Below are 16,121 nucleotides of genomic sequence, written 5' to 3'. Positions count from 1 at the left end.
GTCATGAACTGCTATATATATTATGACTAGTGAGGTAAATACATTGTTTGTTCTCTATTAAAATCTTTCATTTGCTAACTATGCCTATCAGTAGTTTGCATTGTTGTCTGCCATTGTAGTGTTGAGCAGCGGTAGCTGGATGCTAACAGCGCGTAGCGTTGCGCAGTTGGAGGTGAGCCGCCAGCAGTGGTGGACGTGGGGAGAGAGATGGCGGAGTTTTGTAATTTGTAAGACTGGATGTCATGAACTGATATATATATTATGACTATAAAGGTAAATACATTGTTTGTTCTCTATTAAAATCTTTCATTTGCTAACTGTGCCTATCAGTAGTTAGTGCCTTCCGTAGTTTGAATCTTTTATTTAGCTGGCAGTAGTGGCGCTCGCTGTATTGCAGTAGCTTGAGTAACGAAGATTTTTGTGAGGTAAGTGATTTTTGAAATGTATAGGTTAGCGTTAGTCAGGGCCATTCTTTTGTAGGGATTTTTGAAAGTCAGATTGCGTTGCGCTAAAAACTATTGTGTGTCAGTTTAAGCACAGTCGTGTAAAATTTTTCTAAGGGGACGTTTCGTACGCCATCGGCCCTACTGTTGTGTACGCTGTTGGAGGTGTAGTATTTATGTCGTCGAGGAGAGACTCTGCTCTAGACGTCATTGACAATGATAGAATTAATTCTGCACTTCCTGAGTCGTCAGCGGTCTTCAGCTCTGCTAGATCTGCTTAGCGGGTATTTACTGCTTAGTCAAACTAACTAGTGTCTCTTGTGTAGCCGGCCGTTATGAGCGGTTCTAGGCGCTTCAGTCTTGAACCGCCCGAGTGCTACGGTCGCAGGTTCGAATCCTGCCTCGGGCTTGGATGTGTGTGATGTCCTTAGGTTAGTTAGGTTTAAGTAGTTCTAAGTCTAGGGTACTGACGACCTCAGATGTTAAGTCCCATAGTGCTCAGAGCCATTTGAACCATTTTTTTTTCTCTTGTGTAACGCTACAGGAGTAATATTGACAGTTCTGTCTGCACTTTTCTAACCAATTTCCGCGGCGTTGTTTGCCGCTTCTCTCGAGAGTGGCGAGGTGGCGATGGTGCGTGACCCAGTAATGGTACTGAAATGTTAACGCTTACCAGGTGGCGACTGGCGGTTGGCGACATTTCCGCGCTGTTGATTATCGCCGACTTTTAGGATATCTCTTACTAATTCTGTCTCATAACATTCATAATTGTAACAGATTTTATTGCTTAGTCAGTAAATGAGAAAAGTAATTACGTACATGCGAAAATTCCCTATATTTTCAATCTGATGAAGTTTCTCGTGAGTTCAGCATTGCCCAACAATGAAAACGGCAAGTTCTGCCTTCCATCCACTCACCGTTCCCCTAACACTGTCGCTAGCGTTTTTCCCTACACGTGTCCACATTAATCACCTGGTGAACGCGTTAAAGCTGGGCAGGAGACCTCAGCTAGCTGCGTTATGTACTGTTTCTTCTTACTCTCATTTCGTTTCTGTGGACTGAGAGAAGAATAATGCCAGACCCTATCATCTATTTTATTTGCAGAGTATGTTTCGGAAGGAGTGACAACAAAAGTGACGAAGAGGCTGGAAACTTTGATACATGTGAACAAGGAACAGAAGGATCAGGCGCATACTACTCTACAAAATTTATGCAAAAGTGTTGTTTCTCTGAGACATTATCCTGTGACTGCTCTGACTCTGTTACTGCCGGCCACAAATTCGTCTCCTATGTCAGTCTTTTCACCTCGGAGTAGCACTTTCAACCTACGTCCTCAATTATTTGCTGGATGCATTCCAGTCTATGTTTTCCTCTGCAGTTTTTACGCTCTGAAGGCCCCTCTAGACCATGGAAGTTATTCCATGACGTTTCTACGAATGTCCTACCATACTGTCCGTCCTTGTAAGTGTTTTCATGTATTCCTTTCCTCATGCCTTACCTTATCTGTCCACCTAATTTTCTATGTTATCCTGTGACGATAACAGGTAAATAATTGAGGAGCAACAGAAGGTTTAAGTGAATTAAAATCTAAGTTGAAGACCATGCCAAACTGAAAGACTAATGGATTTTTAATCTTCCAGACAGACTGTCTCCAACCGGTCCGGTTATCTTGCTCCAAACAGGCATATGATCTGCTTCAAGGAGAATTTCAGTAGAAATATTTTTGACATAATAGATGTCTTCCAAAATGAGCAGTTTTTCATAAAACTTGGAAAAAGGTAATAAAAATGAATTGAGGGGTTGGGGAGGAACTGAGTTTGAAAATCTTAGACGTCCTTAAATACTCTGTGGGACCACTAGCCTTCAAGGAATCGGCAGCCGAGCAATGAAGCACCTAGTTTCATAAGAGCAAAGTCGGTGGATGGAATCCCGTTGCTGGCAGTTTTTTTTTTTTTTTTTTTGTCACGCTGTCTTGATAACACATTTATGATGACTGTGCATATTATGAGTATTTAATGAACTATTATTATTTTCATAATCTTTAGCCGAAGAAAATTTATTTTCCTGAGGAGATCGGAAAATAAAAAATGTGGATGCACGAGAACTCCGAAATAAGTATATCGGGTTTATTTATGTTACTGCGTCTACATTTGAGACAAGTATAATACATAACCTATAGAGAACTGGACGAATCAGGATGATACTGATCGTAGAAACATGGAAAACAGCAAAACTTCCTTGGAGATTAAAACTGTGAGCCGGACCGAGATTCGAAAACGGGACCATTGCCTTTCGGGGGTCGAGTGCTCTACCAACTGAGCTACCGAAGCACGAATTTACTCCCAGCAGTACGTCGTCTCCTACTTTCCAAACTACACAGCTCCTCTCCTGCGAACCTTGCAGAACTAGCACTCCTGTGAGGACGGGGCGTCAGTCGTGCTTGGGTAGCGCAGTTGGTAGAGCACTTACCCACCAAAGGCAAAGGTACCGAGTTCGAGTCTCGGTCCAGCAAACAGTTTTAATCTGACAGGAAGTTTCGTATCAGCGCACACTCCGCTGCAGAGTGGTAATCTCATTATGGAAAAGAGCAATTATTCCTATATCAGGAGATGGAATGAACGGCGAAGTTTTCCCTGTGGATTGTTTTTCCAATAAGGCCATTCCAAAACAAACGGGATTTACATAAATAATGGGTTCTCGGTCGCCACATTTCACAGTTTGCCACGCATATCGAAGCACATCACCAAAGACTGGCGCAGGCAGCTCACAAAATAATTGTGTACCGACAGCAAGGTGAATCCAGAGACCTCGCGCTTATGAAACTAAGCGCTTCCCGCTCAGCTGCAGATTCCTTGAATGCTAGCCATCCTACAAAGTATATAAGTACGTTTCAAGTTTTCAGACTCGATTTACTCGAAAACGGTTGACAGATGCGCCTCCTTTTTCTCATATGTTGAAGTCCTAATCGTGTCTCTACTCCCTGCCTATACTAATCGTGTCTCTACTCCCTGCCTATACGAATCACGTCGGCGAGAGCCACTTCGTACGTGAGTGAAGCTGCTACGGCGGGCGCTGTAGCCGAGCGGTTCTAGGCGCTTTAGTTCGGAATCGCGCTGCCACTTCAGTCGCAGGTTCGAATCCTGCCTCGGGCGTGGATGTATGTGATGTTATTAGGTTAGTTAGGTTTAAGTAGTTCTAAGTTCTAGGGAACTGATGACCTCCGATGTTGAGTCCCATAGTGCTCAGAGCCATTTGAACCATATTTTAAGCTGCTCCGGCAGCAGCCACGTGCCGCCTTTTTCTGCTGTGGTCAGCTCACACCATTGGGACGTTGTCTACACTGACTGTATCAATTCTTCTAAATATAGCTGTTATTGTTACCGTTGCCTTTTTGCTTCTGAGGGTGCCGAAGAACTGGTTCATAGTGCCTGCTGTCCAGTCAACCGTTCTGCGAGGTAATCACGATACATTTGCGGGTCATTAACTCTCAGACCAACCTGACCCGTAACAACCGATTGAAATAGACATAAGATTTGGCAGTGACAGTGACGCTGACCGCCGTTATGGACTAAAGAGAAGCTATAGCGAGCGGCGGGACGTACCATCGAGTATGTGGACGCGGACGGAGGCGGCGGCGGTGTTGGAGGGCGCGCACGTGTAGCGGCCGGAGTCGGCCGCCGTGGCCCTCTGGATGAGCAGCCGGCTTGTGGTGAGCGCGCCCTTCTCCGTCACCAGGCTGATGCCGCCGCGCGGGGAGTCGAAGTTGATCGCCTGCACAGCGCGGTCCCTCCGGCTTAGTTTACCAGCGTGCAAATGTTACACGTTACGAGGGAACAGACACACATCGAGCTTTAAACAAGAGCGTGCCAAGATTATGAAAACTGGGTGACATCAAAATCGTGCAATGACTGACCAAAAGTCGGAAGGCACTACGATACTCAAAATACACTAGTGAGTTTTCGGAAGAATACCCTTCACACAGTCCCGAAGATAGCAGGCACATGTAAATGGGAGAGCTATTGCAGAATCAACACCACATGTAACTCGCCAAAGTTCTTGATCAGTATAACATACAAAATCAGTAAAAATAAATTTAAAGCTCTGATAGATGATAAATTAGCTTAAGAAACACTGGATGAAGTTCTGATGTTGCTCTTAATTATGCAAGCAAGATTTGAGACATCGTCATAGGATTTGTCGCTCAAGGAAAAGTGTTCGGCAGAGTAAAAGCGTGCAACACTACTGAAATTCTCAGAACAGATACAAGAATTCGTGAAAGAAGTATGATTTATAGTAAGTGAGCCTTGCTGCGGCTCGCGTTGGTGCTGTTTGTAGATTTCCGTCCTCTGTTAGAACCCAGACCGTATCGTTTAGCTGACATGGTTGCATTGTTTGTCTTCTTCTCGTGGTGACTGGCGCCACTTGGTTTCGCAAGCGTTGCCTGTCCGCTAGTGGCAACAGCGGCGGTTATCGATATGTAGTAACTGTGGCGCTATCTTTTCGGCGACGTCGTTGTTCTTCCGGGTCGTGTCTGTGTGAGTTCGGTTAGGGCCTTAGGAGCCAGGTCCGCGCAGTGCGAGAACACGCTCGGACCGCGGGCGGCGCGCATGGGCTACAGGGTCGAAGGCCTATGGCCACAAGGGTGCACGACCTCGTCGTAAACTGCATTCTGCAAGCTTTAAGTTGAGTGCATTTGGATTCAAGTAGAGAAACCTCCACCATTGCGAGATCTTGCGATTCTCCAATGACATGGGTTCGTGTTGCTGCTCCCAGTGTCGCCGAGGGGAAGAGCATCGAGTGGAGTCCTTGGGGAAGGCGGATCTGATTAGCTTTCCTGGACTTCTAATTACTATTGATTGATTTCAGTTTGTTACTATTTGTTAAGTTCAACCAGTGGTATTTTTACTGCCTCGTGGCCGCTAACGCCCCAGTTATCGGCCCTGGGGGTTAGTGCATGTAACGGCAGTGTACGTTTCCTCGCCTTGCCGCTGCTGTCCGGTGAGACGTGTAGTTTTGACAGCTTTCTTGATTGTAGGTTCGTTGGCGATTCTTCTACTGTGATGGTAGTGATTCCTTTCTCGTTCCGGGCTCTCTAAGCACAATGTTGTGCGGGCGGAGTCCAGACTGCTGGTTTCGGCTTTGGCGTATTTTACATCTTTGTCTTTGGTTTATTGGACGTCAGGTAGACTCAGCAAGATTACCATTAGTCATTCGTTAGACTGCCACTAGTCTGAGTTACCATCTTGTGAAGTGAATGCAACTCTTGGCTGCCTATCTCATCGCTCGCGAAAGTTTTTTTTTTTTTTTTTTTTTTTTTTTTTTTTTTTTTTTTTTTTTTTTTTTTTTTTGCCGGACCTACTCAGAGGTCGGTGCGCCATCTGTGGCTGGCCCTTGTGTTTTATTATTGTATTTGCTGTTTTATTGTATGTTTCTAATTTTTTTTATATAATTGCTGTCGCTGGCGTTACAGCAGGATTAAATGGTTGTGCTACCAAGTTTATCATCATTTTGTCTCACCCGTTTGTTGATGAGTTGCCTGTCTTTTTAAATTAACCTTTCCTATTGCATTGCTGTTTTACAGTATGTTTGTTCAATTTTATATAATTGCCGTTATTGGCGTTAAAGGCATTCAGCCGTGACTGTGGTTACTGGCCTTAAAATTCTAATTGGGATCACATTGGCTTGTTTTAAAACATTATTTGCTGTGTCTGTATTTTATGCTCATTTGGTAAATTGTAACACACTGAAACCACTATTAATTACACAGTTGTTTATTCCTTCATTAATAACGTGTGATATCTTGATTTATTGCTGAGTCGGGAATTACCGTGTTAAAATAAATGTGTGTAATTGCAAAAGGGAACCAATAGTAACTGACTGCGGCCCCGTCCACAATCGTAACCGAATCCTGCCTTCCTTGACTACTAGGTTTCAGTAATATGTGAAGAGGAAACGTTGATTCCATACGTCTGAAAAAGTTCTTGACCAATTTACCACAGATTCTAAAAAACATTGGAAAAAAATATAGCCTAAATAATTTTTTTAAACAACAGCATACAGGTTTCTGTTAAAATTGACTCCGAGAAAGAAAATGCTCTGCTGTGACAAAATGCTGTTTCGTTTTCTTTCCTGCAATCAGATGTAACAAAAACCATAAGATAAACCGTTATTCAAGGCAAAGAGCTTCACAAATTGAACAGGTTAATAACTCGTTGGTCCATTCCTGACCGCCATACAAGCAGTTACGCGGCTTGGCGTTGACTGACAAGATTGTTACTGAGTGATATCGAACCAAATTGTGACCAATTAACGCGTTAGATCGTCAAAATCCCGAGATGATTGGAAGGTCTTGCCCATGATGCACCAAACATTCTCAGTTGGACAGAGATCCGGCAACCCTGCTGGCCAAAGAAGGGTTGGGCACGTAGGAAGACAATTAGTAGAAAGTTTCGCCGAGTGAGGCTGAGCATTGTCTTCCTGAAATGTCAGCCCAGAATGATTTGTCGTCAATATCGTCGAGGCACCGGTGTGCTCTAATGGTTCCGCGGATGACAACCAAAGGGGTCATGCTACGGAAAGAAATGGCACTGTCCAGGCCACCTCCGCTGGTCATTTTGCCTCAATTCGATGCGGGACTCACCACCGAAGACAATTCCCCTCCGATGAGAATCCACGCCAAAAATGTGTCTGGAGACGCTCCAGACAGAGGTGGGATATCAACCTGATTGTTGAACCCCATAAGGCCCAACAACCAAGAGTGATGGTCTGTGGCCCCAATTCCTTTCATAGTAGGCCCATTTGGTTGTAATCTGCTGCACTGTCATTGAGTAACGCAGACGATGTTCCTTCTACGCCCAGTTTTGCTGCCCTTAGTAGCATAAGTTCCAGCAAGATAATGCCCACATACGGCGAGTCTTTTTACTGCTTGTCTTCGTGCTTGCCAAACACCATGTTGGCCAGCAAGGTGCTAAGTTCGGTTGGTTACTCGGTTAAAAAGAGGGGTGGGGGACCAAACTGCTAGGTCATCTACAACTACATCTACATCTACATGACTACTCTGCAATTCACATTTAAGTGCTTGGCAGAGGGTTCATCGAACCACAATCATACTATCTCTCTACTATTCCACTCCCGAACAGCGAGCGGGAAAAACGAACACCTAAACCTTTCTGTTCGAGCTCTGATTTCTCTTATTTTATTTTGATGATCATTCCTACCTATGTAGGTTGGGCTCAACAAAATATTTTCGCATTCGGAAGAGAAAGTTGGTGACTGAAATTTCGTAAAAAGGTCTCGCCGCGACGAAAAACGTCTATGCTGTAATGACTTCCATCCCAACTCGTGTATCATATCTGCCACACTCTCTCCCCTATAACGCGATAATACAAAACGAGCTGCCCTTCTTTGCACCCTCTCGATGTCCTCCGTCAATCCCACCTGGTAAGGATCCCACACCGCACAGCAATATTCTAACAGAGGACGAACGAGTGTAGTGTAAGCTGTCTCTTTAGTGGACTTGTTGCATCTTCTAAGTGTCCTGCCAATGAAACGCAACCTTTGGCTCGCCTTCCCGACAATATTATCTATGTGGTCCTTCCAACTGAAGTTGTTTGTAATTTTAACACCCAGGTACTTAGTTGAATTGACAGCCTTGAGAATTGTACTATTTGTCGAGTAATCGAATTCCAACGGATTTCTTTTGGAACTCATGTGGATCATCTCACACTTTCGTTATTTAGCGTCAACTGCCACCTGACACACCATACAGCAATCTTTTCTAAATCGCTTTGCAGCTAATACTGGTCTTCGGATGACCTTACTAGACGGTAAATTACAGCATCATCTGCGAACAACCTAAGAGAACTGCTCAGATTGTCACCCAGGTCATTTATATAGATCAGGAACAGTAGAGGTCCCAGGACGATTCCCTGGGGAACACCTGATATCACTTCAGTTTTACTCGATGATTTGCCGTCTATTACTACGAACTGCGACCTTCCTGACAGGAAATCACGAATCCAGTCGCACAACTGAGACGATACCCCATAGCTCCGCAGCTTGATTAGAAGTCGCTTGTGAGGAACGGTGTCAAAAGCTTTCCGGAAATCTAGAAATACGGAATCAACTTGAGATCCCCTGTCGATAGCGGCCATTACTTCGTGCGAATAAAGAGCTAGCTGCGTTGCACAAGAGCGATGTTTTCTGAAGCCATGCTGATTACGTGTCAATAGATCGTTCCCTTCGAGGTGATTCATAATGTTTGAATACAGTATATGCTCCAAAACCCTACTGCAAACTGACGTCAATGATATAGGTCTGTAGTTAAATGGATTACTCCTACTACCCTTCTTGAACACTGGTGCGACCTGCGCAATTTTCCAATCTGTAGGTACAGATCTATCGGTGAGCGAGCGGTTGTATATGAGTGCTAAGTAGGGAGCTATAGTATCAGCGTAATCTGAAAGGAACCTAATCGGTATACAATCTGGACCTGAAGACTTGCCCGTATCAAGCGATTTGAGTTGCTTCGCAACCCCTAAGGTATCTACTTCTAAGAAACTCATGCTAGCAGATGTTCGTGTTTCAAATTCTGGAATATTCCATTCGTCTTCCCTGGTGAAGGAATTTCGGAAAACTGCGTTCAATAACTCCGCTTTAGCGGCGCAGTCGTCGATAACAGTACCATCGGCACTGCGCAGCGAAGGTATTGACTGCGTCTTGCCGCTTGTGTACTTTACATACGACCAGAATTTCTTCGGATTTTCTACCAAATTTCGAGACAATGTTTCGTTGTGGAACCTATTAAAGGCATCTCGCATCGAAGTACGTGCCAAATTTCGCGCGTCTGTAAATTTTAGCCCATCTTCAGGATTTCGCGTTCTTCTGAACTTCGCATGCTTTTTCCGTTGCCTCTGCAACAGCGTTCGGACCTTTTTGTGTACCACGGGGGATCCGTTCCATCTCTTACCAATTTATGAGGTATGAATATCTCAATTGCTGTTGCTACTATATCTTTGAATTTGAGCCACATCTCGTCTACATTCGCATAGTCAGTTCGGAAGGAATGGAAATTGTCTTTTAGGAAGGCTTCTAGTGGCACTTTATCCGCTTTTTTAAATAAAATTATTTTGCGTTTGTTTCTGATGGATTTGGAAGAAATGGTATTGAGCCTAGCTACAATGACCTTGTGATCACTAATCCCTGTATCAGTCATGATGCTCTCTATCAGCTCTGGATTGTTTGTGGCCAAGAGGTCAAGTGTGTTTTCGCAACCATTTACAATTCGCGTGGGTTCGTGGACTAACTGCTCTAAATAATTTTCGGAGAATGCATTTAGGACAATCTCGGAAGACGTTTTCTGCCTACCACCGGTTTTGAACAAGTATTTTTGCCAACATACCGAGGGTAGGTTGAAGTCCCCACCAACTATAACCGTATGAGTGGGGTATTTATTTGTTACGAGACTCAAACTTTCTCTGAACTGTTCCGCAACTGTATCATCGAAGTCTGGGGGTCGGTAGAAGGAGCCAATTATTAACTTAATTCGGCTGTTAAGCATAACCTCCACCCACACCAATTCGCACAGAGTATCTACTTCGACTTCACTACAAGATAAACCACTACTGACAGACACCAACACTCCACCACCAATTCTGCCTAATCTATCTTTCCTGAACACCGTCTGAGACTTCGTAAAAATTTCTGCAGAACTTATTTCAGGCTTTAGCCAGCTTTCTGTACCTACAACGATATCAGCTTCTGTGCTTTCTATTAGCGCTTGAAGCTCAGGGACTTTTCCAGCGCAACTACAACAGTTTACAACTATAATTCCGACTGTTCCTTGATCCAAGCACGTCCTGTAATTGCCAAGCACCCTTTGACATTGCAGCCCATCCCGCACTTTCCCGAGGCCTTCTAACCTAAAAAACCGCCCAGTCCACGCCACACAGCCTCCGCTACCCGTGTAGCCGCCAGCTGAGTGTAGTGAACTCCTGACCTATTCAGCGGAACCCGAAACCCCACCACCCTATGGCGCAAGTCAAGGAATCTGCAGCCAATACGGTCGCAAAACCGTCTGAGCCTCTGATTCAGACCCTCCACCCGGCTCTGCACCAAAGGTCCGCAGTCGGTTCTGTCAACGATGCTGCAGATGGTGAGCTCTGCCTTCATCTCGTAAGCAAGACCGGCAGCCTTCACCAAATCAGATAGCCGCTGGAATCCAGAGAGAATTTCCTCAGATCCAAAGCTACACACGTCATTAGTGCCGACATGTGCCACCACCTGCAGCTGGCTGCACCCTGTGCTCTTCATGGCATCCGGAAGGACCCTTTCCACATCAGGAATGACTCCTCCCGGAATGCACACGGAGTGCACACTGGATTTCTTCCCCTCCTTAGCCGCCATATCCCTAAGGGGCCCCATTACGCGCCTAACATTGGAGCTCCCAACTACCAGTAAGCCCAACCTCTGCGATTGCCCGGACCTTGAAGGCTGAGAATGATCCTCTGAAACAGGGCAGGCAGCTGCATCTGGCTCAGCCAGAGACAGTGCCTGAAACCGGTTTGTCAGACGCACCGGGGAGGCTTTCTGATCAGCTTCCGGGGACGCCTTTCGCTGCCTGCCACGCCTTGGAACGACCTCCCAATCAACCACAGGCGAGGGCTCAGCCCCACTGCGGGCAGCAACCGGGGCAACCACAGCGGCAGACCGATCTGGGGACAGACGGGATGAGGTTGACATCCCCGTGATACCCGAGTCCGGCTCCCCACAGTGGTGCCCATTGGCAACAGCCTCAAGCTGCGCGACCGAAGTCAGCGCCGATTGCAGCTGTGAGCGAAGGGATGCCAAGTCAGCCCTCATCCGAACACAGCAATCGCAGTCCCTGTCCATTCTAATCGATGTTTAACAACAGTTACTGAAACACGAGTCGGTGCCTAGATAACGCAAGCGGAACACGCAAAGAATGTATCAACTAACCTGTACAAATGCCTAACGACTGCGCTACAATCTGCTGAATTTACGATTACAGTAACTAAAACTCGAAATTGCACCTCCTATACGAAACTCACACGCAATTTAAATAAGAATCTACGAAGTAAACACTAAAGCGCGATGCTACAACTGTCAAATACTATAATACGACCGAAATATATGAATTAAACAATGCAAGTACCCAAAACACGCAAAGAAATTAATTAAACTATGTAACAAATAAGTAAGCTAGGGTTATACGACTTGCTGCTGCAGCTGCTTATCCAACGGCGGCAGGGAGCACACTCATCGGTCCCTCGTCCCGATCAAAATAATACCACAAGGGTGGGAGTTACATAATCGAGACATACAAAACACAGCTGCAAGAAAGGAAGAAACCACAAGATAGACAGATGGGCAACAAAAGCTAAAATGGAGAAAATCGGACAAGAAAACCACAGAGAGACTAAAGAAAGGTGTAGAAGAGCGCAAAACAAGAGAGCTTATTACCATGGCTGGCTTACCATGAGATTAAAAAGGAAAAGCCAGCCACTCTGCAAGGCATTAAAACCTTCACCTTAAAAGCACTAGGGTGGAGGACACAGAGGGATAAAGGACATGCGCTACAACTTAAGATCAAATAATAAAACCTACCCTCACGAATAAAACGTAAAACTAAAACTGCTGTAGAGGCAGAGTGCTGGGAAAGTTAAAAGTCCGCCGCAGAGCTGCTAGACGTGGGCAATCCAGCAAGAGGTGCACGACCGTCAGTTGTGAGCCACAGTGACATTGAGGTTGGTCCTCGCGACGGAGGAGGTAACCATGCGTTAGCCACGTATGGCCAGTGAGGAGCTGGCATGGGACAACTAATTCCCTGCGAGAGGACCGCATGGAAGACTTCCATACATTTGTCGTCTCCTTAATGACAGTTTGTTGTGCGTACTGTTATGCCATTCAGTCGCGGAAAGCCGAAAAACCTTGTGGCGTAAGACAGAACGCAGGTCAGTTTCGTAGATGCCCATCTCCAGAAGCGGTTTCCGCGTAGCCTGTTTGGCCAACCTGTCAGCCAGTTTGTTGCCTGGGATTCCGACATTTCCTGGGGTCCACACAAACACCACTGAACGACTGGACCGTTCCAGGTCTACAGTGATAATACTGCAGCCGTCTGGCAAGGAGTGCTGTTCAATAACTTCACCATGGACATACGTGAAGCTTACATGACCATCAGCCATCGAGCCGTCGGTGTACACCACTTCCTGGCCACGGTACATGTCGAGAATCGAGAGGAAGTGACAGTGGAGAGCCACAGGGTTAACAGAGTGCTTAGAGCCATGCGAAAAGTCTAGAAGAATCTGCGGCCTAGGTGTACACCATGGAGGTGTACGTGCATGGACCGCGACGAAATATGGTAACGGGAGGGACTCCAGTTCAGACAGAAAGGAGCAGACACGAACTGCAACCGTAAGCCCTGAACTGGGCCGCCAATGCGTGAGATGAACCGCTGTGGCTGGGAAAAGAAGACGGTAATTCCGATGCGCAGGAAAAGTACGAATGTGTGCAACGTAAGTGGCTTGCAGTTGTGCACGCCTAACCTGCAATGGAGGGTCTTCGGCCTCCACCAGGACACTGGTCACTGGACTCGTTCTAAATGCTATCGTCACTAAGCGAACGCCACAGTGAGGAAATGGGTCGAGAAAACGCAACGCTGAGGGCACCGCCGAACCGTAAACCGGACTCCCATAGTCAAGGCGGGGTTGAAAAAGGGCTCTCTAGATCAGCAGCAACGTAGGGCGATCTGCACCCCAGTCGGTGTTGTTCAGGCAGTGGAGGGCATTGAGGTGCTGCCAGCACTTCCGCTGACAAAGGTGAGGTAGCCAAGTCAATCGGGCGTCGAAAACCAGTCCTAAGAATCGATATATGTCTACTACAATGACTGGCTCGTCATTAAGGTAAAGTTCTGGTTCAGGATGGACGGTGCGACGCCGACAGAAATGCATGACACACTTCTTCGAGGCAGTGGGCTAGAGCCCATGACTGCGCATTGTGAATGGCTCCATCTGGCCGCCGCTCAGCAACACCAGTGCTTGAGGAGCAGTATGAATTGCAGAAGTCATCTTCACACAGAGAAGGTGAGACTGACGGCCCTACAGCTGCTGCTAGACCGTTAATAGCCACCAAAAATAGAGACACACTCAATACAGAGTCCTGCGGAACGCCATTCTCCTGAATATGGGGGAACTATTGGAGGCACCGGCATAGACACGGACAAGAAGTTTTGGATAAAAATCGGGAGTGGGCCCCGGAGACCGCACTCATACAATGTGGCAAGGATACGATGTCGTCAGGTCGTGTCGTATGTCTTACGTAAGTCAAAAAAGACGGCAACCAGATGTTGGAAGGCAGACTCGAGAGACACAAGATTATCAGTAGTAGAACGACCCTGGTGGAAGACGCCCTGACGTGGAGCCATTAGGTCACGTGATTCCAGGACCCAACGCAACCGCCAACACACCATAAATTCCAGCAGCTTACAAAGAAAGTACTGAGGCTTATGAACCGGTAGGTATCCACATCAAGCGGGTTTTGATCGGGTTTGAGCATCGGAATCATGGTGCTGACCTGCCATTGTCATGGAAAGACGCCATCGCACCGGATCCGGTTGAAGATGACGAGAAGTTGCTTGTAGTCAGACGAGAGATGTTTAATCATCCGACTGTGGATCCGATCTGGCCCAAGAACTGTGTTGGGGCTATGTGCAAGGGCGCTGAGGAGCTCCCACTCTGTAAATGGGGCGGTATAGTTCAACGGTGACAGCAAAGGTGAAAGCGTCCCTGTCTGCCTTGTTTAAAGCCCATCTGGGCAGGTATCCGTCGGCATGACGCCATGGAAGTGACAGGAAGATGGGAAAGTGGTCACTATCACACAGGTCGTCATGTGCTCTCCACTGGATAGATGGGAGAAGGACAGGACTGCAATCCAAGAGATCAACGGCCGAATATGTGCCATGTCCAACACTGAAATGTGTGGGGGCCACCTGTATTTACGAGGCAGATGTCGAGTGGTGACTAAATTTTCGACATCCCTGAAGTAGGTTAAGCAGGAGTAACAGGAAGGCAAGTGCCCACCTCAATCAAGCGTAACGAATCAGAGGAGCAAGACTATAGAAAGAGACCACATCTAAGCTTACTACAATACCAGAATCATTCAAACGCATTCCCTCTAAGAGACGTAAAAAATCTGCCGAGTTCTTAACGAGGCGATCACGCCGATCTACTATGGGGCTCAACAGAATAGCAAGGTGTTTTGCTGCACGAAATGACTTTTGTTTAAATTGTGCAAGGAATCCTGCTCTCTCTCCCACGTCAAAAAAGAGAAGGACAGATTTTATGCTAGTTCACCTGCTGATTATTAATTTCACTACCGATAACTTCTGACGTCGTTCATCTTTGGTTTGTGATGGCACTAGTGTTCAGTGTGTGTGTGGGTGAGTGGGTGTGTGTGTGTGTGTGTGTGTGTGTGTGTGTGTGTGTGTGTTTTATCTTTCCGGAGATTCTCTGAAAATCGAGGTTTTAAATTTCCTGTCGCAGCGCTTACTTGCTGCAGTTTTGTCTTGAAAATGGCGCCTGCATTCCCAAGTTATTTGAACGTTGTACACACTGGGAGAAACTCAGGTCTCACATTGTTTTGTTAATGTATAATAACATGGCACGTGTGTCTGATACGGCTCCCACAGGCTCTCTCTCTCTCTCTCTCTCTCTCTCTCTCTCTCTCTGTCCCTCCCTCCCCATTTTGAGTCATCAGTCTTCTGGCTGGTTTGATGCGGCCCGCTACGAGTTCCCTTGTGCCAACCTCTTCTTCCCAGATTAGCAGTTGCAACCTACGTCCTGGATGTGTTCCAGCCTCTGCCTTCCTCGATAGTTTTTGCCCTCTGCAGTTCCGTCAAGTACCATGAAAATGCTCCGAAGCACAGGAAGTCAGTCAGTATATGAAGAGGGGGGACGGTGTACGCACCTGCGAGTCGCGGCTCCAGACGATGGCCAGCGGCGGCTCCGGCGCGTACAGCACGAGGCACGTGAGGTTGATGGTGCTGCCCTTGTCGATGTACAGGTCGGGGCCGCCCAGCACCTCTGTCAGCGGCTCTGCACACGTCACACGGGCTCCACGTCACCTCCTGGTTCTACACTGACTTACTATAGGTATTCTCACCTCACTCATTAGGAAATGAAATTTGTGTGAAATCTTATGGGACTTAACTGTTAAGGTCATCAGTCCCTAAGCTTACACACTACTTAACCTAAATTATCCTAAAGACAAACACACACACACCCATGCCTGAGGGAGGACTCGAACCTCCGCCGGGACCAACCGCACAGTCCATGACTGCAGCGCCCAGACCGCTCGGCTAATCCCGCGCGGCTACTCATTAGCGATTTGGTTCCTAACTTACAGGTAATTCAAAAGTGTGTTTTCAGGAATCACATTTTAATCAAACTTCTTAATTTTCATTCCCGAATATTAGTTTTTGGCACATAGTTCTACTTTTATGTTCCAAATACTGATGTAGTGGAAAGAAAAAACATGACTCTTGCGTTACCACAGATATTGCTCTTTGAGTTTTGAAATTAAATTACTTTATAGTAAAATTACAGGATTTATGTATACTGCTATATACTGACAAGTCATTTTTTAACTTTGTTACCAAAAATC

General features: G+C 46.3%; 1 protein-coding gene across 1 annotated transcript in view; it reads right to left on the bottom strand.

Annotated features, from left to right (window-relative positions):
- LOC126281174 (zwei Ig domain protein zig-8-like) overlaps positions 1-16,121 on the bottom strand; it is a 338,900-nt gene that overhangs the window by 22,710 nt on the left and 300,069 nt on the right. The window contains exons 4-5 of the mRNA XM_049979860.1: positions 15,426-15,553; positions 4,046-4,214 (exon numbers count right to left, since the gene is read on the bottom strand). Coding sequence (XP_049835817.1) covers positions 4,046-4,214; positions 15,426-15,553 — 297 coding nt within the window. The remainder of the gene's footprint in view (positions 1-4,045; positions 4,215-15,425; positions 15,554-16,121) is intronic.

The sequence above is a fragment of the Schistocerca gregaria genome, chromosome 7, assembly GCF_023897955.1.
Source record: "Schistocerca gregaria isolate iqSchGreg1 chromosome 7, iqSchGreg1.2, whole genome shotgun sequence".
NCBI lineage: Eukaryota > Metazoa > Arthropoda > Insecta > Orthoptera > Acrididae > Schistocerca > Schistocerca gregaria.
This window is presented reverse-complemented; position numbering and strand designations above follow the sequence as displayed.